Genomic DNA, 22,264 nt, shown 5'->3' with positions numbered 1-22,264 from the left:
ACTGTACATAACACAAAATAAAATGAAAATTAAGTTAAATACTTTTAATTGTTTACTGAGCTCTTAATATGTGCTTATGTCTCTTTTAGGCACTTCCAGGCACTGCTGGAAGAGGACAGGCTGCTAAATGAGAGAACAGCTTAGACTGTGTCCAGAGACGTGGAGAGAAAGCGTTTGTCACTGCATTCATCAAAGCTGTAGCAGTGGTTACTGCGACCATCTCCATCTCCATCAGACTCTTATTCATCTTTATTTCCCCCAGATTTTGCACAATTCCTGGCAGAATGGATGTTTATTAGCTAAATGATTGAATAGATTAGTTTGATCATGCTGTAATAAAGTAATATATATATAATAGGTTATATATCACATTTAAAAAGTGATTTTTAAAGGATTCAACTGACTGGTTGATTGAGTCAGGCTACTGTGGGTAAACTTGGCCAAAATACTCATTATCATCTTTTTTGTTTTCTCCGAGCATGTACCTTTAACAATGAAGCAAATAACACCTAATTTTAAAATACTAAAGAAAATAGTGTAATTGCACACACACACAAAAAAAATGTAAAAATTAGAACTTTGTATACTCCTCATTTGAACACAGAGAAGGAGTATACTCTTCCTGCAACTGTACAATGGAAAAGAGTTTGAACTGGAAGAAATGAGCTTTTATTGCCAATCTGGCTTCTCTATGATACATTTTATTAAAGTCAACTAGAATCTTGGTCCGATTTCCTACCTTTTGTCAAATGGAAATAGTTCCTTCTTTCTCTCAGAACTATGACCACTAGATTTGATATAGCCTTACATAAGCACAAGTAAAGCCAAGGTATTAAGATTTTCATTACTCTAATTAATCTGACCAAAACAACATACATGCATGGTGATTTACTATTGTATCCTACATTTTAAAAAAATTAAATCCTTTTGTTTTTAGCTTTGCAATTCGTAGCAAATATAATGACTCCACAGTAATTGTGGCTTCTGTTGGAAACGTGCCTCTGTTTCTGATTATTTTTCTGAGCTACAGTCTCTTTCTGTGTTGTTTGGAGCATATGGGAATAAGATATGACGAGATACACAAACATAGGGCTGCAGATATGTTCCTCTGGAGCGTTTGCCTGATGTGATTTTGTTTTGAATATATCTTATTCCCCCCCCACCACACACACACACCACACACACTCAGGCTTATTGCGGAGGAGTGGAATAATCTGGAACTATGGGCCGCTCCCCAACACCTTTCAGAGATGCTCAAGCTGTAACTGTGGCATTGCTCTGGGAAGGGCGGCCCCTCAGCTTACGAGCATCCAACCTTTAGGAAAGGGCTTTGCCGAGCCAGGAGGAGGACCTGGTGTTTCAGGACATGTCCTGACAGAGGAGGTGGGTCTCTGACCTCACAGGTCAGAAGCTTGGATGGACCTCTCCCATAAATGTAACAGTATTTAGCTTTTGATTTTTTTGAGCACTGTAGTATCTCCGATATTCACAGTTAAAGTTAAGAGCCCAGAAGATCAAGTTGTGTGCAGTCAGTAGACTCATCCCATTGCGCACTGAGGTTCTGCATCCCCCGTGGGTGACAACAGGTGGGCAGTGAGCAGGAAGAGAGAGAAAGAGAAGCAGAAGCTCCCACCACCTGCCTCCTCCAAGTGGGGCGAAAGGCAAAGAGACAGAAAGCAAGACGGTGGACAAACTCTAGTGGAATGATTCCTAAAATAGCTTAATGCCGAGGCTCTGAAGACTCTTACGGTTCAATAGACATCATTCCAACCTGTTGCCAACACTGCCTTTGTGCAGATATTTTCCTTAGAAGTCGCCTGCCCACTGTCTTCAGGGTTCCTGTAACGGATGCCCAGTATTCTAGACATTTCCTTTCTCTGAACCATCATGAATTTGGTCCTTCCTGACAGCAAACCAGCAGTCATGTCAAATTCCTCTTTGAATGTTTTCATTCATTTTCAGTTATCTACCATTTGCCAGTTTAATGTATAAGCTTGTTGCGATCGTAAGTTGCCTCAATGCAAACTGAAGAAAGCTGAGGGGAAATCATAGGCATATGTGATTGATGGTCTCGAATAAAAGCATACAAAGCAGAAATCTATCAAAGTTACTAAAGATTCACTACAGGCTATGTTCCCTCCACTTCTCTGGACCAGACAGGGCCTGGTTGTTGTTTTTTCTTTTTTAATGGAGAGTATTTTATTTTATTTTATTTTATTTTATTTTATTTAGTTTTTGGCCACACTGCACGGCACATGGGATCTTAGTTCCCCAACCAGGGATCGAACCCATGCCCACTGAATGGGAAGTGTGGAGTCCTAACCACTGGACCACCAGGGAAGTCCCGATAGGGCCTGGGTTTAGCCCCCTCTTTATATGGTGGAGGAAATCTGGCCCCCGCAGCACGGCTTACCCGCCTTTTCCTCCTTCTGTGCTCCCAGCAGGTCGGTCGCCAGCCCTCGGATGTGCTCCCAGGCCAGCTGCACGTGGGCCGACTCCACCGTGCGTGAGCAGATAGCAAAACGCAGCACGAACTGGTCTCTCAGGTGACAGGGAACCAAGTGGATTTTCTTGGCACTGTTTATTCTTTCCAGAAGAGCTTCGTTCAGTTTGTTGGAGCCCTGCAGGGATTGAGAGAGAAGGGCAGTGCTCAGACCTGTGGGGACCCAAACACTCACCACCAAGTGAGGCCAGCGTTGGGTGACACAGCCCCAGAACAGTGAGGGAGTCACCTCACCACTGGCCTTTCACCTGCAATGGCAGAAAATTCAACTAAGTAATCATTACGTGGCCCTGAAAGGCGGCAGCCCTCCCACAAGACAACTTCTTCATGTTCTAGCGTGCTGTCAAAAGATGAGCCTTCCGTGATCCAGGTTTTTAAAGAAAAAATGAAGATTCCGAGACATGCTATCTACAAATTGATGAGATTAAAGAGTAGAACTGTTTAATGGCACCAGTGAAGAGCAACATTCAGAAGAATTCTCAACAATACAGTAAGTCCCCTACGTACGAACTTCCAAAGATGCAAACGTGCATGTCCAATCACGTAAGTTAGATCATGTGTCTCGCGTACATTGTCAAGTGCGTGCATCCTCTACAAGTGGTTGTGCTTCTGTGTACTTTACAGTACTGTACAGTGTACAGTAGTACAGTATCTTTATTTCAAGCCCAGGATGTCTGCAAGCAAGCCTAAGAGCAGCGGTATACCGCCAACTGTGTTAGTTGGCTAGGCTAACTTCATTGGACTTACGGTCAAACTGGACTTTTGAATGTGCTCTCTGAACAGAGCTTGTTCCTATGTAGGGGACTTACCTGTATAGAAAATGAAGTGTAATAGTCAACTTCTTGCTAGGATCTGGGAAAACTGTCCACGAACTATGGACCAAGGGACCACTGGTGGACCTCCCTCTGGAAAGGAGCAACCCAGCAAACTTGGGCAGGGAGACTGGGGGCCCACGCCTCACACTAACTGGACCAGATGGGAGGCACGTATCACACAGACCTGGGAGCCGTCCCTCTCCTGCCTGGTCAGTCCCGTTATCCGTCATAGTTGCCCCCAGCCATCTCGGTCTTCATTCTGTTTCCAGGCAGTGACTCCACCCCCATGAGCCTTATAGTTGTTGCCGAAGGGCCTGGAAGTGGGGCCCAGAGTCCTGGGTCATGTGACCCTCAGTGGATTACACTGTTCCTCTTCTTGCTCCGTCTCAAGGGCGGGGAGGATGGCGGAAAGGGAAGTGTCCTGGTAGGCCAGATGCCAGACACCGGCCTTGTGGCCGCTGGCTGATGGCCTGCACGGCGCTCCAGCTGATGCCCCGTGGACAGCGCATGGGCCAAAAGCCACTCAGAAACTGCTGACGTGCACCAGGTCCAGACAGAGCTGGACTTGCTTGAGGATGAGGATGAGAAAGAAGAAACGGTGGTACGAAAGGATGGACTCTCACCAGGAAGACTTCACAGAAGAGCAAAAACCTGAAAATGACGTATGTAGGAAGTAAAAGCAAGTCACTTGGGAAAAATTTGCTTGCCATTTTCGAATGGATTGGACAAGATATATTTTCCACGAGATGGAGGCAAAAAGCCAAACAGAGAAGTCCGTCTGAGATGTAACAACAGAAGTAACAGCAAAGACGGACTGAGCAGGTGCAGAGTGGGATCGGGGAGGCTGGCTGAGATGAGGCGGGGGAAGGAACTTGGTGCCATGGCAACAGCTTATCCACTTCAGGTCAAATAAAGACCATGCACACGTTGAGCCATGGATGATGGAGAGGACTTGACATCCAGAATGGGCAGCCACGGGGCGAAGAACAGAATAACAAGATAGCCGATGTGGGGAGCAGGAAAGTGAGCCACGATGCCTGGATAACTTCCTCCCTGAGAAGAAACTGGATTCGTGGAATGGAAGTAACAAGTTTCACAAAAGACATATTTTTCTTTCTGAAAAGCCCCTGGGCTTCCTGGGCAGGAGGGCACACCATGCTGCCCAGGAGAAGGGTGGGCAGGGCACACACAGGTGGCTTTGGTGCCCTCGTAAATGAGCAGGAGAAAACAAAAGTCTTGACTTTGACAACATTACACTCAGTGAAAGAAGCCAGTCACAAAAGGCAGCATATTGATGATCCCATGGATATGACCGTCCAGAGCAGACAGACGCACAGGGACAGGAAACGGATCCGTGGCCCGAAGGATGGGGGCTGGGGTGACTGCTGGTGGGTGTGGGCTCTCTTTGGGGGAAAATGAGGATGTTCTGAAGTTAGATTGTTGTGAAGGCTGGGCAACCCCGTGGATAGCCTAAAAATCATTGAAATGTATACTTTGTATGGACACAGTGTATGTCACATGGATTATATCTCAATAAAACGGCTAAACATTAAAGAATTTAAATCCTACAGGAACCCTGGCAGTAGAAGCAAAAACAACTGATTGATGACAAGCAAGTCAAAGCACACGTGCCACCAACACCAGCGCGGACTGAACTGCCCCATCCGGTCACCCCAGGGACCTTGCGCCAGCCTCTGCACACCTGTGCTCAGGCGTCTCTGAATGACGCGCCGCAGGGACCTCACGTCTCCCTGCCAGCTCTTGTGTCCGGACTCTGCTCTCTCTCTCCTGCTTCCAGGCTTTTCCATGGCTGGTTCCTGCCAGCCTTCAAAGCCCCAAGGATCTCTGCAGGGAGGGGAAGGAGGAGCAAAGGGCCACGTTTGGCCGGGCAGCACTTGCCAGGTGACTGAGCCCATGGTTCCTTCTCCTGCTGCCCTCTGTGGGCTTGGACAAGAAGGCCTGTGGGTGGCATCAGCTCTGCAAACAGAACGCTAGCCAGAGAGCAGGCAGGGCGTTAGGCCCCAACCCGGCTTCCTTCACACAGGGCAGGTTACTAAGGGTCCTGTGCGTGCAGCTCCTCTGGGGGTCTTTGGAGCAATGTCGTCATGATTCCCAGCAAAGGTGGCTGAGACCCTCAGGCAGCAGAATTACAAAGCCCCAGGGACCAGCACTCCTCCAGCCCCTGTGTGCACACCAGCAGCCTGAGGGCCATGGAGGGGTCAGCGGGTCCCCGGTGGGCCCGAGACTGGCTTCTCACAGACTCCCAGGTGATGCCCATCCTTGTCTAGGGACCTTGCTCGGACAAGTGAGCCCGTGGGTGGGTCAGTCCTTGGAGGGTTCCAGTGGCAGGGATGGATGGATAGAGAAGAAGGTGCCGGGTCTACACAGGCAAGAAGTCTGAGCACCAGTGAGAAGAGTAGGTGTCCTGGGAAGTCAAGGCAGGGAGGTGGGAACAGCAGGCTGGAAAATTCGGGAGGAATCCACGGCCTCTGGGGAACTGGGGCGAGTTTTGGAGCATGGACATAATGAATGAGAGTTTCCTCTCTGTCATGCTCAAAGAAAATTCAGACGACTAAGTCGACTTAGACGTACCTTTAGCCGGAAACAGACCAGCCCCAGAGTGACTTCTGCACAGATTTCAAAGCGGGGGTCCTGGCTCACCAAGGCCTCGAATTCGTGGGACAGCTGGACGTGCTGCAAAGGGAAGGGACATCTGTCTGAGTTTCTCATCACCACTTGGTTCAGAGCTTAGCCACCTAGAAAACCATATTAGACCACACGTCTAGTATCATTCCTTGATAAGCTTTAGCCATTTTCTTCAGCACTGACGTCACCCACGTGCAGCTTGAGAAACTGGTTACAAGGAGAAAAGGGCGGAAGTCTTCAGAAAAACACCCCTCCTCATCTTCTGCTCAGGGGACCATTTTCATCCTACCAAATAATCTTTTACAATTTTAGGATAAATGCTGTCAAGAGGGATTTAAACATTCCAGAAGAGAAACAGTGGCCGACGTTGGCCGGGGAGCTGGGCACTTCACCATCCTGCTGTCGTGCTGACCCGCGACACAGGGAATGACACCGCAACCACGCCCATTCTGCAGACCGGGAGACCGAAGCTGATTCGGATACCAGAGCTCCAGGTCTGCCGCTGTTTGTTCTACCACAACATCTGCCACCGGAGGTGAGAACCTCATCTGTCCAGGGCTGCCTGCTCCCCCTGGACCCACCCCCTTACTAAACGGCTCAATGTTTACAGAAACCAAAAGCTGATCCACACAGTATGTGATCTGAGAGCCAGCTGGCGCGGGTCTCGGCACACATGGAGCACGTCCTAAACCCCGGTATCTAGCGCGGGGTCACTGGCAGGGGCCCCGGGAGCACCTGAGCAGAGATCGTGCTGCTCCAAGTGTTGGGAGAGACACACCGTTGGAATGAGTGGTCCCCGGGCCCGGGACAAACTAGAGGGCTCCAGAGACTGTGCTGGCAGGGGTGCCCTCGAGCTGGGTCCTGAGGAGCTGCCCACCTGCCGGGGTGTATCCGGCTCCGGCCACTCAGTTCCCTCCTGGGAAGGCAGGGCCAGTCTCTCTCAGGGAGGCTTGCAGGGCTTTTCAGGAAGCGGCGATGTGATCACACCCAGCTTCCCCTGAGCTTCCAGCTGGAATCACTGTGGCGACATAAACCACCTGTGTTTTGCCTCCTTTCCCCACAGCAGCTGCATCCTCATCACTTTTGAGCACGGGCCCTGCAGTGGGCGAGAACTCGTGGACTCACGCACACGTCCCTCCTAGTTCTCTTCCCCACGGAGGGCCTCCAGGAGTTTCATGGCCCCCAGAGCAGCCTCGTAAGACGGATGCTTGCGTGTGCGGCACTGCAGGGGCCCAGGGCCTCTGCTCGCTGCCACGTGCCCTGGCGCAGGGGAGGGGCCTGGGGCCGCCCCCCGCCCGAAGCTGCACTGCCACCAGAATGAGACACTGCAGGGTGCCCCGTCCCCTTGATGTCTGAGGACCTCTGTCCATCAAGGTGGGCCCACAGGTGAGGAAGGATGGCCAGATGGGAGCAACCGGCTGGAAATCGGCAGGCCTTCCGCAGCCAGTTAAGGGAGCGGGCCTCCTCTGGACTCAGTGTCCTCGATTGTTAAAAAAAAAAAAAAAAAAAAAGAAGGGTATACACACTACTCTATATAAAATAAACAAGGAGATCCTACTGTATAGCACAGGGAACACTACTCAATATCTTGTAATAACCTATAATGGAAGAGAATCTGAAAAAAATAGATATATATGTATAACTGAATCACTTTGCTGTGCACCTGAAACTAACACAACATTGTAAACAAATTTTACTTCAATAAAATTTTAAAAAACAGGGCTTCCCTGGTGGCGCAGTGGTTGAGAGTCCACCTGCCGATGCAGGGGACACGGGTTCGTGCCCCGGTCCGGGAAGATCCCACATGCCGTGGAGCGGCTGGGCCCGTGAGCCATGGCCGCTGAGCCTGCGCGTCCGGAGCCTGTGCTCCACAACGGGAGAGGCCACAGCAGTGAGAGGCCCGCGTACCGCCAAAAAAAAAAAAAAATTTAAAAAAACAAAGCAGGGTCGCGGGGTTTAAGTCGATCCATGGTTCTCACATTTTAGCGTACATCCATCACAGCCACCTGTTTGCTTGTTAAGTAGAGGTTACTGAAACCCACTCCGAGAGACCAAGGCCGTGCACGTGCTTCTGGCTGGGGGGTGTAGGAGGACGTGCAGCCCACGCAGCCCAGTCTCTCCCGTTCTGGAAGTTTCTGGAGGAAAACCTACTGCATTCTCATCACCGCCATTGTGGACTGCACCTCACTGTGGGCCAGCGGTGGCTCCACTGGCAGCTAAGAGTGTTTGTCACTTCGACAGCCTCCTGGAGTGATAGCCTTCAGTCCCCGTGAAAGTGTCTAAAACACCCAGAATCGTGCATTGAGCATCTATCTTATAAATGCCCCACTCTCAACAACCCAAACTTTCCCTTATAGAGGTTTATGAAGACATCTTACTTCCTTTCTAAAGTCTAAGACCTGCCTAATGTCACCTGGATAAATAATGAAAACAAACTCACCTTGCGGATATAGGCCTGCAGTCCCTTGACTCCGTACATCCTAAAAACAAACCACATCTTCAAAGAGCGGAACCTCCGACCCAGCGGCAGCTGCCAGTGCTGGAATAAGACACAACACGGCACATCCGTGAGGGCTACGCTAAGGGCTGCTTCCCTTTTTGACTCATGGCCTCGTCTGTTTGTCTGGAAGGCCCTGGAGGCCAAACCCTCTGGCTGCCATGCCCCATCCTGGATGGTAAAGCTGACAGCAGCAGAGTAAGCAGTCCGGCAGCCGGAGGCTGTCTTTACAGAGCTCCGAGATGCTCGTGCAGGGCACACGGGGACCAGGCCGGTGTTAGGCTCGGGAGCCATCGTGAGCAGATGGGGGGAGGTACGACCCAGTGGGGCTAGGAGGGGGGCTGTTCACTGGTTTTCCTGCCCACAGGAAAGAGGACGGGGGCAGCCAAAGCCCACACCCTCTGCAGCGCGCTCCCCGCGACGCCTCAGCACCGAGGGCTCTTCCTGCCCCGCAGGCCGCCGTGGAACGACCTGCCAGATGCTGTCACCAGAAAACACATCTGTCAACATGCGGGATGTCTCATGAGCTTTCCCTAGGTTTTCCTGAATTTGTCAGCTGCCCGGCTGTGACAATCTCCAATGGTTGTAAATGTACCAAAGCAAGCAACAGAGGACACAGAGGGGAGAGAAGTGAGGGGACATTTGGGAAGATAAAATAGTGGCACTTCGTTGCGATTTTACACATAGGCACGTCCTACTGGAACTTATAAAGGAGGTGCCGGGGGTGACTTTCCTCCATGTTTGTTTACCGGAGTAAAAAGGCACACAGTTTGAGTGTTCATTCCACTGTCACCCTGAAATGCTGTCACTACCTCTCTGGAGTGGGGTAGATTCCCCGGGGGCAGAGGTGCCCTGTGCACCCAGCCTTTTCCCGTCACCCCCGACCAGACGTGAGTTCGGAGAGGAGGGGGCCCAGGCTTGTCTGCCATTTGATTCCCAGCCCATCTCCCGGCTCACCGCAGCTGCCAGAGCAGTGCACGGCTCCTGCCTGGGGAAGGAGGCTTGTCACCAGAGCAGCCAGTTAAGAGGCTGTCATCTGAGCGCTTCTTATGCCCTCTGACCCTTTGCTCTCCCACTGTCCTGGGGCTGCCAGCTCCTGGCACACAGCCTGAGCACACAATGGACGGACCGCCCCGCCTTAAAGAGGAATCTTCCAAGGAGCAGGGGCGGCATCGTTTCCTCCTAACCTGAGACCTGCCATCCGTGGGCTCAGCAGAGCTGCCCACTGCCAGGCCCGATCGCTAGTTAGGACCCAGTTAGAGGGTGTCCTCTTGTGGGACCCTGATCCTGAGAGGACCGGAAGGCTGCAGGAGCTACCGCGCATGACAGTGTCCCGCACTGCGTTCACATTTTGGATTACCACGGACCCGGACTCAGGGGGACAAATCTCCACTTACCCTGTAGTCAGTGATAAGTCCTGGAAAAGAGAAAGAAAAAGGAAACAAAAAGGAACCATTAGACACATTACTTGATTACATGTCCAAGTCTTTTCCATCATCTCCTGAACCAGACATAAAACCGAGGGCAGGGCTGGGTGTTCTTTGAGCCACTTCCCAAGGTAACAGATTCAAGGGCAGGGTCGGGGGGATTCCAGAGAGCAAAGCATAGATGGAAGCGCCGAATTATGAATGGATTCCCATTCATTCCACTTTCCACACTTACATAAGCACGGAAATCTGAGCTTTCTCCTTGTGCCCGGTGGTAAATTGGCATTCAGATCATATACAGCCTTCATCATGCATTCATTCATGCGTGGGAAGGTGAATTTGTGGTAGAAAGAGCAATTAGAATGTAAAAAAGAATCAAACTTTTGATGGGTGTTCATCTCTGTATTCTCAGATCGTAGTCTGGGTCCTGGCACTGAGCAAATACCCAGTGGGTATTTTTGAGTCAGCTTCATTATCTGGGATTCAAATGGCTTCACAGGGGTTATGAACTACTTTGCATCTTAGTCTCCCCTTGTGCCCAAAGCTGTAAAGCCAAGGACGGTATGGAGGAAAGAAGGCTGGACAAAGAATTTCGGAGACAGAAGTTTCTAAGTTTCTTGGGCGCAGAATCAGGTGGGGATTAGAAAGATGCGTTTTGGACACCTGATCCTCCAGTGTCGTCCAGAGGAGGCTTGCTGTGGCTGGTGAGCATCCCCGGCTTCCCAGGTCAGATCAGCTGTGGCATGGCCTGGCGGGCCCTCACCGAGGTCAGCTGGCATGAGCCGTCCACCTACCGCAATCTGCCACCCACTCTGATAGACTGCATTGGGTCCACTGGGCACAGCATTAGGGTTAGGGTTTAGGATTTAGGGTTAAGGGTTAGGGTTAGGGTTCTGGCTCACCTCTTTCCTATCTTCCAAATGTACAGTTTTTATAATGAAAGAATTCATCTGAAAAGTCTACATACCAGGTGTGGCCGCTCTTTTCCTATCATCTGCATTGTGACAGAAATTTCTGTCATAGAAAAAAAAAAACCCACTTTTTTGGGTCACTCTTTGGTACAAGTCCAATGAGACAACATATGTAAAAGTGCAAAGCAAACATAGGGGTGTACGGGAGCCGTAATCACTCCCACTGTTGCTGCCCAAATGTTGCTGCCACAGAGCTGACCCGTCAGGGGAACAGGAAGGAGAGTCCCCCCAACTCCAGGGGTCTCAGGTTCTAGCAGGAGACACATGACCAGTGAGCTTGATGTCTTCACGTGCAGTGAAGGAGTCGTGGGGAGATGTGGGTTAGGGGCAGACAGCAGGCGGAGGGCACCTGCTCACATCGAGAGGCCTGGGAGGACCCCTGAGTGGGAGACTTTGGTCCTGGATCCCAGTGATGAGAGGGAGGCGTCCCAGTGACCCACAGGAGGGACTGGGCTGCAGCCTGGGGAGCTGCGGGGGTGTCGGGTGAGGGGCAGTCCCCGTGGGCAGTCCTGAGTGGGTTTTTTAATAGTTAAATAATGAAGAGATTTCTTTATTGAATAGAAATGATCTTTTAAAAAAACACTCTAAACGTATTTCATTTCAAATTACAGCAGGCTTAGCAGGAAAGTGAGATCCATCCAGATAAAATATACCCTTATATCCAGTGGCCATAGAAGTTTAAAGTTGATATTGGGTGACTTACTTGGTAAGCACAAAATAGGTCATTGCTTTTGTTGATTCATAGATTTTTTTTAGGGAAAAAGTACAAATAACTAAGATTGTTCATCTTTAATAGCCATAGCCAATATTTCAATCAGAAACTGCCTTTCTATAAAAGTGGAATAAAATTACACTTTTTAAAAATTCCTGGAGCAATGAACTTTGCTGAGATGGCTTAAACTCATTCTAAGAATTCCTTCCTTTATTTTTTTTTTTGGCCATGCCACATGGCTTGCGGGATCCTAGTTCTCCGGTGGTCGGGGATTGAATCCAGGCCCTGGTAGTGAAAGCGCTGGGTCCTAACCCCTGGACTGCTGGGGAAGTCCTGAGAATTCCTTCATTGTTTAAGAGCAGCATTTTGCTAACTGTCATGACGACTGTGGTTTCCATTATTCAAACATGAAATGCATTTTTAAATAGAAGAGCTTTGGCAGCTGGTTCCTAATTTCTCATGGCTTTATGCCAACGCCATTTTTAAAAACTAGACTTTATTTTCTAGAGCAGTTTTAGGTTCTGAGCACAACTGAGCAGGGGGTGGGTGTTTGTATCCGATGCGCCCCATGGGACGGTGGGCAAGTTTAAGAGGGAAAAACCCAGGTCTGATCTTTCCGTGGAGACCGTGCGGGCTGGGGTCCACATGGGAGGGAAGGGGCTGTGCCTTGACTTGTGTCACTACTGTTCAGCGTTTCTGCCGCAGTCATCAAAACTGCCTCATCTTCCATCCAGCCCAATTCCTGCTCAGTACGTGGAGGGTGGGGTCACGTGATCTCCGGCATCCCTCCCATCACTAACATCCACTGTTGTCTAAGGAAACTCAACGAGACAGTGGCAGAAGTTCCCAAAGACTTGGCCTGTCCTTCCGTCCCCGGGGTCCCCGGACCCCATGGTGGCCGGCATGGCACCTGCTGGTGGCCATGAGGGCTTCGGAGAATGAGAGAACCCTCTCCCACCCGGAGGCTGAGTCCTATAGGGACAGACAGGCATGTACATCACTGTCCCCAGCGCATGGATTACAGCGAGCGGGCACAGAGGGACCGGGGAGTCTGTGCAGGTCGCCTCATGCATTTTACTGATCAGGATCTCAAGTTGTCTGTAAGATTTTTTTTTTTCCCCTAGGAGACTTAATTTTTAGAGATCCTCATTTGTGTGTGGTTCCTGCCTCAGCCTTACCCAATTTTCTCTTCCCTCCCCAGGCCCCTGGCCCAGCTGTTTCTTCCCCGGGTGCTACTGGTCTAAGCGATGCAAACTCTCTTTAGGGCAGTCATCATTTCAAAGGCTCAGTGCAGGAGGGGCCCACGCCCGTGTTGAGGGCCGTGTGGCCCCTCCGGCCCTATGGGTGCCTCCCCCAACCCTGCCCCAAACGTGAAGAAGCAGGGCCGCGTCACCATCAGCATCCCGCCTCAGGGAGCAGCTCGTCCTGGCTCTGCGGCCCGCCCCCTAGGACCAGTCCGTAGACATGACTCTCCTCCCTGGCTCCTGGGTACCATGGGTGCAGCTCTGATGGGAACGACTGGAGGAAGCAAAGCCAGCGGCTTACCTGAGTCCTGATGGCTGTGCTTTAGGTACACGGGGTCCAGTTTAAAGGCTCCAGTCAGGTCAGTTCTCTTTTTCACCCTGTTTTAGAGAACAAACCAAGGGGCTTAACAAGAAGGCATCTCAGGGGGGCCTGCACGCCACTTGTTCCTTCTCCCGCCAGGTTCAGGCTCCCTTGCTCCCCAGTCCCCTCCCTGACACCCCAACACCCCACCCGGCACGCATGCCCCTCACCTCACTCCCCGTCCCCTGGCTCAGCTGTAGCACAGCATTAACCTCCAGAGCTCTGGGCCCCTGAGGTTGGGGGTACGTGGTATAATAAAAATAAGTCTTCGGTCTTTATTCCTGGTCCGACTAGAACTGAGCTGAGACCTGACACTGAGTCTCCATCTTCATTTAGTTAGGACTTCTGGAATGGCTTCCAAAAAATCGTACTCTTTTCTTCATACAAATCTACACAGGTTTTGATATATTTATTCACAGTAACTTTACAACTTTTCTTGCTATTATAAAAGAATATTTCTTTGAAAAATTTTACACGTGCTACTTATCGTATATGCAAATAAATGCAACCTTAAAAGTGCTGTGTATCTAGAAATCTTGCTGTGTTCTCTTATTAATACTTTCCCGGAAGATTCTGTTTTCATTGAAGACTCTCACACCATCTGAGAATCATGAGTTTTGTGGCTTCCACTGTAATCCTTACTTCTACTTCTCTGTCATGTCTTACTGCACAGGTTAGGAAAGCACAGCACTGAATAGGGCGTGTATTAAGGGAATTGTAAATATTTTTCCCGATGTTAAAGGCAGTTTTTCTAATATTTCACCACTAAGAATAGGTTTGATGTATTTTTTGGACGATATTTTTTTTTATCAGATTTGGAAAGTTCTCTTCCGTTCCTCTTTTACTAGAGCTTTTATTTTGCTTGGGTTAGAATTTTATCTAATGCTTTTTCCGTATCTAATGAGATGATAACTTTTTTTTCTCCTTTACTATTAAACATGGTCATAACATTTTAAAATCTTTTAATATTTTCAAACCACCCAGGGATGCCTGGAATGAACACATTTTAGTCACGATATACCATCTTTATTTTCCCCTTAAACATTACTGAATTTTCTTTGCTAAAATTTACTTGGAATTTCCACATGTAATTTTGTGAGCTTGTCCTGTAGCTTTTCTTTCTCAGCTTCTCACCTGGTTTTGGGATCAAAGTGACACTGAGCTCATGATATATGTCCCCCTTGCTGGTCTCTGAATTACATTTATAATTAGACCTATAGATGCCTTGACAGTTGGTAGAACTTGCTGTTAGAAGAATTTGGATGTTTCTGTTGTGTGAAATGTAACTATTGGACATAGTCTTTACAGCTATGAGACATTTCAGGTTTTCTATTTATTCTTGAGTCAGTTTTGATGACATATTTTTTGTAGTTATTGAATATGTACATTTGTAGGCAATTCTGGAATGATGTAATTCATAGTGCTCTCTGACTAGTTTTTCAAATGCCTGCTGTGTCTGTGGTTTTGTCTTTCTTATATTTCCAGTACAGTTTACTGTGCCTTATCCTCTGTTTCTGGTCCTTCTTTCTGGAGATCATCTATTTTATCAGGCAAGTCAAGGACCAGCAATGTGGCTCTCTTGATCTGTGTTCCTGTTTCCTTATTCCCTATTTCATGTCTGTCTCTTCATCTTCATTATTTCCCTCCTTCTAGTTTTGAGGGTTTATTCTGTCGCTGTTTTCTGGCTTCCTTTGGGCCCTTAGCTAATTATTTTCTGGCTTTCATGTTTTCTGTTTAAGTCTGTTCTCCAAGTCCTGCTTTACTGCATGCCCATGAATTCTGTCACATCTTCACATTCATTCAGGTCCTAGGATTTCCAGTTTCCCTTTGTTCATTGATCTATGGCTCCAGTGGGTCTGTGGTGGTTTGCTCTTCAAAATTTAGGTACCAGCTTTGCTTTTCCTTGTGAAGTTTAATGATACTACAAAGAAGAAAACTTTATTTAAACAAGCAAATGGATGTGCACGCACATACGCAGACACATATGCTTACACACACACACACATGCACAGAAACACCCCCTCTAGTCATCAACGTCATCTCACCCCTGACGGGCCTCATGGTGAGGAAAGCCTCTCCCTGTCACCGGACACATTCCTGAGGGATGGCCCTGACGGAGGAGGGGGCATGGGACGCCTGTCCTGTGCAGAAAGCATGGCTTCTTAAGTTGTCTTTTTAAGAAATCTACAACACTGTGTGTGAAGGGCTCCTGTTACCTCTTGGTGCCAGAAACAGTATAAAGAATTCAAGATGCCAAAAGCACCAGGACCAAAGTGCAAAGAAACAAAGGAGATTCAGAGAAAACTGTGCTGTCATGCACAGGTTCTAGAATTACGTCTTACCATAACCAGAGTGATTTAAAATCTTCCCAAGTAACTGAATTTTTCAAAAAATCCAATATAACAGGGGTGTACAAAAGCTATAGAACTAAAAAAATTTAATTTTATTTGGAAAAAAATTAACCCTCTTTTCTAAAGGCAGAGTAAAACACGCCCTTGGTGGAATTTGAGGCTTTCTTTGGAGAAAATCTGATATTAAGGGACATCGAGGTCAGAGCGGAATGGTTCATATTTACATATAAAAGATTCAAAATACCCAAATGAACAATAAAGAACTTATGAAGAGAATAATGAAATCATTATAAAACGTATTTACTGGGCTTGTAATGAGGTCAAGTTTTTAAAACTTCTATTATCTTGTCCGTTTTAATATGTATAGAATATAACCAACGAATTGAGTTTAAATTATGGACTAACCATTGATAAAACCTCATTAAACAAAAGAGAGACCCTTCTGATTTTGAGGAATACAAAAAAGCCAGTGAGAGCAAAAAAAAAAAAAAAATCCATTTACACCTTGTTTGTTGTATTAGCAAAACCTTTACACACATCTATAAAAAATTCACAACTTAGGGCTTCCCTGGTGGCGCAGTGGTTGAGAGTCTGCCTACCAATGCAGGTGACACGGGTTCGTGTCCTGGTCCGGGAAGATCCCACATGCCATGGAGCGGCTGGGCCCGTGAGCCATGGCCGCTGAGCCTGCGCGTCCAGAGCCTGTGCTCCGCAACGGGAGAAGCCTCAACAGTGAGAGGCCCGCATACCTCAAAAAAAAAAAAAAATTCACAACTTAGGACTGTTTGCTTGCTTGTTTTCAACTCTGCAGAGTGGAAGGATGCCTGGCCTTTTCTGAAATCCAGTTCTTATGATCATCCTTATTATCTGTGTTCTACTGTGTTGGGACACCTCATTTTTTACTGCAATAACCTCTTAGAATAGCAAAATATATGTATGCGATTCCCTGGATTTTCACAACAGGACGAAAAGCCTCTGAGTAGACTCTTAGCCCTCCTTCTCTCCCTGCTCCCTGTCACCAGGCTGCAAGGCTCGCTTACATACTCTGCAAACACGCAGGGGCCCCCAACCTGGGCCCAGCTTGTTCAGTGGACCCGCAGCTCAGGTAGGCAAAGGGGTAGCTGCCTTGAACCAGGAGAGGAATGCTGTGGTCCATTCACTCTCCTTTGGACTTTAGGCTATATGTGCCAGGGCTAAAATCCAGGATTATTTTCAGTATTCAGAGAGAAAGTGGAATCAGAGTCAGATTGAATAAAAGTGGACATAGAATCAGGGCCCAATTTTGCCTCATTCACACTAAAAACAGCTCTCATTCTCCAATTTCTTCTGTATCCATCCGGCACACTTCCAACGTGTTCTCTGTGCATCCTTTTGTTTACCTGTGTGTTTGTGAAATGGATATTGCCTTGTGTGCATGTCTTCATTTGCATCCTGGGAGGTACATAATTCTGTATCTTACTCTTTTTACCCAGTTATAGTTTTTGAACCTTCACCCCTATTGCATCAGACACATGGCTGTAGCATGGATGGCTGTGTGCCATTAGCAAACCCATGCACATCTTAGAACTCCAGTTGCCTCATCTGGATGAGGGATGATAATTCCTATACCAGTAAGGCTGCAATAGGATTAGGTGAGGTGGTGTATGAGAAAGTAAAAGGCCATCTACTAGCAGGTAATATCTTGAATGTAAAATTTGTACTCGAAGCATCATTACTGCTGTAAACCAAAGAATCAGGCACCCCTGGATGAGGGTTTAGGTGCATTTGCTTTGCCCATTCCAGCAAGGGCAGGGGGAATTCTCTTCACACAGCCCAAGAACTTAGGTTTACATCTCACTTCTTCATAGAATTTGGTGCTGTGATTTAACTTGGTACCTCATTTCTTCAAACCAGAAATATGTGGAGAGCAACTATAATTTTTCACGTGTGCATGCTCGAGGAGCCTGGTGCTCACAGACGCACGGGGCTGTGCCAGGTGGGAAGGATGCCCCAGGATCCCAGACAGGCAGAAATGATGCTTTAAAGGCACTCAGGAATGGATGAGACATTGGAAAATTGCATGTTTATGTAAAAACACCAACTTTTCAATGTGGGCAGCTTATTTAAAAGGAATTTAAACCTACATGGACCACAGGAAACCATCTTCGGTAGCTGTCACCTCTTCTGAGTTTGCTGTTGTGCACACGTGTGTCTCAGGGCCTTTGCACTGGCCGCTGCCCCCCGCCCCCGCCCCCGCATTGAATGGACCCTCCTCACGCGCCCTCTGTCAAACGCCGCTTCACCAGACAGCCTTCTGGGCAATGAACCAAGGGGCTGACCAAGGGGTCTTGCCCGCACACCCCCCTCTACCCCCAGCTCCCCAGGCTTCTCCCCGGAACCGTTCCCCTATGTCCTTCCCTGCCCTGCACCTCCTCACCCCATGAGTCTCGGTTTGCACTGGACTAGACTTGATTTCATTTAGGTTCTCAGTTTCCTTTGGTTGTACTTTATTTACTGAAAACTCTATCCCATGGCTGAGACTCCTTGAGTCCAGGAATGATAGCGCTCTGGTTTCAGTCCACAGCGCTCAAAACAAAATGTTTTCCAACTAAATCCTGACCTTCCCTTCTCCTCGTAGGTCTTGGTTTGGACGGGGCTGCCGCCAGTTGCAGATGCTGCTTCACTAGCATCACCCAGGGCAACCCCTGGGGTGGGGGTCTGGGCGGGTGTGTAAAGGACCTTGTGCTGAGAACCCCGCAGGCTGGGAAGTGCTCAACACGCCCCTGTGGGCAAGGAGAGAGAACTTCTTTGCAGGGAAGGGGTGCTTGGTGCAGTGGGGTCAAAGGCAAACCTACGTTTGATAAGAATCAAAAAATCAGAAAGTAGTAGGTGGCATAATTAAGATGATAGGGTTTAAAGTAAGCTGACCTGGGTTAATTCCCTAAATTTTAGCCTTCTGGCTTTAACTAGTAATTTCTTATGAACACTATTCTGGGCTGAAGTGTGTCACCACCCCCCAAATTTATACACTGAAGTTCTAACCCCTGGTACCTTAGAAAGTGACTGCATTTGGAGACAGGGTCTTCAAAGAGGTAATTAAATTAAAATGTGGTCCTATGTCTGGGCCCTGATCCCATATGACCGGTGTCCTTCTAAGAAGAGGAGATTTGGACACAGACATGCACAGAGGGACAACCATATGAAAACCCAGGGAGAAGAAGGCTGTCTACATGCTGAGGAGAGAGGCCTCGGGAGGAACCAGCCCTGCAGACACCTTGGTCTCGGGCTTCTAGCCTCCAGAATTAGATTTCTGTTTTTTAAGCCGCCCAGTGTGTGGTACTGTGTTACAGCAGCCCTAGCAAGGTAATATAAGCACAGCGCCCAAAATAGTAGACATGGGTAATTTTTATGTTAAAACACGAATCCTTCAAGATGAAATTCCATCAGTCAACATTCATATCATCATTACCATATCATGGGACGAACCCCTGGGTTTGGGAGAGAGCTGATTCTCCCAGATGTGTGAAATCACCTCAAAACACTTGACAATCATTCTGGCCAGGACCTCAATAGCTCAGGAGAGAGAAGGCACATCCTCTATTATAATTTAAATTTTTACTCTATTTATTTAGCCTTTCAAACCCACAGGCAGGTGGGAGGCTCCCACTCCTCAATTCCCCACTCCGAGGGGATAACTAATCACCCTTCTCTTTGGCAAAATTTCAAATACTGGAGGCTGCTCTTGTGTCTCGTGGCTCAGGTGTAAGTTTCTCCTACAGGCTCATAACGCTCAGGGCCGTTTTCCATCTCCAAACGACGTGGCCTCATCCCTACATTTCCCGTCTCCTCCCATACATCACCTCCTCTTTGCCAAATCCCCCTCTACGGGCTGGTCCTGAACAGAAGATGCCAGAAGGGATCCGACTGAGACAGGTTAACACACAGCCCCCAGCTCTGGCTGCATCTTCCAGCAGCCTCGGCTGTCACACCAGGCTCCGGGAAAGGCCACGGATAAAGCACCATTTCTCTCATCCTTAACTTGCTCCCTGGCTTTCTGGATGCAAAGGCAGATGCTACATTTATTGTATTCATCCTTATCACATCTCAGCTTTTGGGTCATACCTCAGGGGGCCCTGACAGCTGCAGTCTCCCCGTCTGGAAGAGGGGACAGCGATGTCAGTGTCCTCCTTGCAAGGCTGCCTGCGGGGGGCAGTGACTTCGGTTAAATCGCGTGTGATGACGGCAGCCTGCACTTACGGGGGCTCCTTGCACATCCATTTTTGCTATTATTTTACCCAGGAAATGGATGGAACGTCTCAGCTTACCACAAGCCCCTCTGGGGTCACCTCGCTCCATCCCCCATCAGCCGTCAGCCGGTCTGTCCAGCCTGGCTCTGTGGCTTTCCTCTGCCAAACGCCTTAGCTGAGGACCCCTTAGCTGCCAGTTAACCTGCTCTGAGGCCAGCCCCTTCCACACAGAACAGAGGCGTCGGGGACCCCTGCCGGCCCCATGCCAGCTGGGTGCTCTGGGCCCACAATCCACCCGTCAACTCCCTTGGACAGTGTTTGCACCTCCTGACCCAATACCCCAGCAAAATAGAATTACATCTCAACCCGAAGTAAAGTTTGAAAAAAGGGAGTTTTGACACGCTGCATAAACTATCCTTAAAGTGTTCCAATCCAGGTAAAGTAGACAAACACAGCCACGAGAATACTAACATTCATAAAAGCTGTAGCTTTTATCAGCTCTTATTAACATTTCAGAAAAACTGTAGCCCAAATATGAATGGGTTTTAAAATCATGGATCAGAGTTTGGGTCAAAGACTGACCAAAGAGAGAATCTGATTTAAACAGAAGTGAAGCACTGAACATGTAGTTTATCTTTAGATAGAGTTCAAGGGAAACTGATTATTTGGTGAACTGACTTTAGCCAGATTATGTGAAAGCTGCTTTCCCCACCTTTCTAAGGTGGAAAACCATTCACTTAATTACACAGTGAACAATTTTGCACAAAATTCATGCAACGCCTCCTGATCGCAAGATTCATTCACCACCTTCTTACTCTAAAAAGCTCAGAAGAACTAGTTTCTAGTAATCCCATTCCACTCCCAGGCATCATCATTTCTTTAAATATTATCAATGTAGTGAAATACCAACCACTTTCATTTTGGAAGATTGGAATTCTTTTTTCTTGCTCTAGAGATAACCAATGTGATGCCGGTACTGCTGGTAAGAATTTTCAGGGAACTGCTTAGAAAACAGAATTCCTTTTATTTTTCCTTAGCAAATGCTTTTAAGCATTTATTAAACATTTAAGAATAAAAGCACAGAAGCAAATGATTTAGAAATATGTGCTAAGGTTACTAAGCACCGTTTTTTACTAATGCTAGATAGATTAGACCAGAGATTTTCTCTGTTGTCCTCTTTTCTTGTGCCAATACGTTCTAGATAACAGCATACAACAGGGTAAGATTTAGCAAGAATTCCACCCATGGCTCCGAAACGCAGGCAAGCAGTAAGTGATGTATGTGCTTCGCCAGCAATGGCACCTCACCTGCCAGGTTTCTTTCATATAAACTATTCTAAGGAGCGGAGTAATTGCAGGGTAATTGACATGTAATGAACAGGGCGACTTACCACATGGCAGAGCAGTCAAAATTCACCAAGAGCCATTTGTGGGGATTAAAGTTAAATGAATCTGCGTACTGCCAAGGAACAAGAACAACAAGAAGAAAACACTTCAGTTATTAATGTTTAGCTATACAACAAGACCTCGTACATAGCAATTAACAGTGTGCAGTCTCAAATGAAAACCAGCGTGACCAGACAGAGGAGAGGGAAGCAGCTGAACCGTGGGGTTTGGGGCTCGAGGGCACTTGGGAAGCTCTGGGCAGCCACCGCGCCTACCTGAGCCTCTTTTCTTTCATTTTCAAATCCTGTCTCGTGAAACGTGAAGCTAACATAGATCTGATTCTGGGCTGAAGCACAAGGGGAGGAAGAGAGCTTTGGAGCCAGAGAATTGGGGTTGGCTTCCGGGCACAGCCGCCTGTCCGTGTGGCCTGGATGGGGGTTCTGCTTCATGCGGAAGGCGTGCAATCACAGCCACAAACTCTTCAGTGCAGCTCCCGAGTGGGACGCAGAAACCGTCCAGTGCAAACACTGAGACTGTCGCTGCTCCGTGGTTGTAAAGCCAGCCAGGTTGGTGGCCCAGGGAACCACGTGATGAGAAAATGGCTACTGGCCTCCTGCAGCTCTGGTTAAGCGGGGAGACCTGGCAAGAGAACAGCCCCTGGGCCCTATGAAAACGACCGCCAGGTAGCCCTCAAGCTGGCTCCCCGCTCAGAGGCGGAGGGAAGGGACTGGCTGAGCCAGGCTGGGATGTGCCTCGGGGGAGGGTGTGCCCTGCAGAGAGACATCCACAGAACCGGAGCGACGCTGAGGTCCGCTGGATGTAAAGGGTACCAGGTTGCCGACTGAAAAAAATGCACAACCTAAAATTTGAGTTATGCTTTGTTTGGCAGACTTCCCGAGAACTTCAAGCCCGGAAGACAGCATCTCAGGTACCTCTGAGGGACTGCTCTGAAGAGGCAAGGATAGAGCCAGGATATAGAGGGGTTTTTGCAACAAAGGCCAGGTAGTGGGAACATCAGAAGATTACTGTTAATTAAAGAAAACCAGGCATCTCAAGTTAAGGAATTTAGCGCTTTTCTATGCATCTATGGGAAGATGCACGAGTCTGGGCTCACTGAGATCATCCC

At 48.3% G+C, this 22,264-nt stretch overlaps 1 protein-coding gene across 1 annotated transcript in view; it reads right to left on the bottom strand.

Moving 5' to 3' along the window:
* Positions 1-22,264, bottom strand: part of DDC (dopa decarboxylase) — a gene marked incomplete at its 3' end in the record, with an annotated part of 69,799 nt that overhangs the window by 7,586 nt on the left and 39,949 nt on the right. The window contains exons 8-13 of the mRNA XM_079711240.1: positions 21,144-21,211; positions 13,117-13,193; positions 9,859-9,878; positions 8,405-8,503; positions 5,911-6,012; positions 2,414-2,621 (exon numbers count right to left, since the gene is read on the bottom strand). Coding sequence (XP_079567366.1) covers positions 2,414-2,621; positions 5,911-6,012; positions 8,405-8,503; positions 9,859-9,878; positions 13,117-13,193; positions 21,144-21,211 — 574 coding nt within the window. The remainder of the gene's footprint in view (positions 1-2,413; positions 2,622-5,910; positions 6,013-8,404; positions 8,504-9,858; positions 9,879-13,116; positions 13,194-21,143; positions 21,212-22,264) is intronic.

The sequence above is a fragment of the Hyperoodon ampullatus genome (genome assembly GCF_949752795.1).
Source record: "Hyperoodon ampullatus genome assembly, chromosome: 9".
In the NCBI taxonomy this organism is placed as follows: domain Eukaryota; kingdom Metazoa; phylum Chordata; class Mammalia; order Artiodactyla; family Ziphiidae; genus Hyperoodon; species Hyperoodon ampullatus.
The sequence above is the reverse complement of the archived record's forward strand: the minus strand, read 5'-3'. Positions and strand labels throughout refer to the sequence as shown.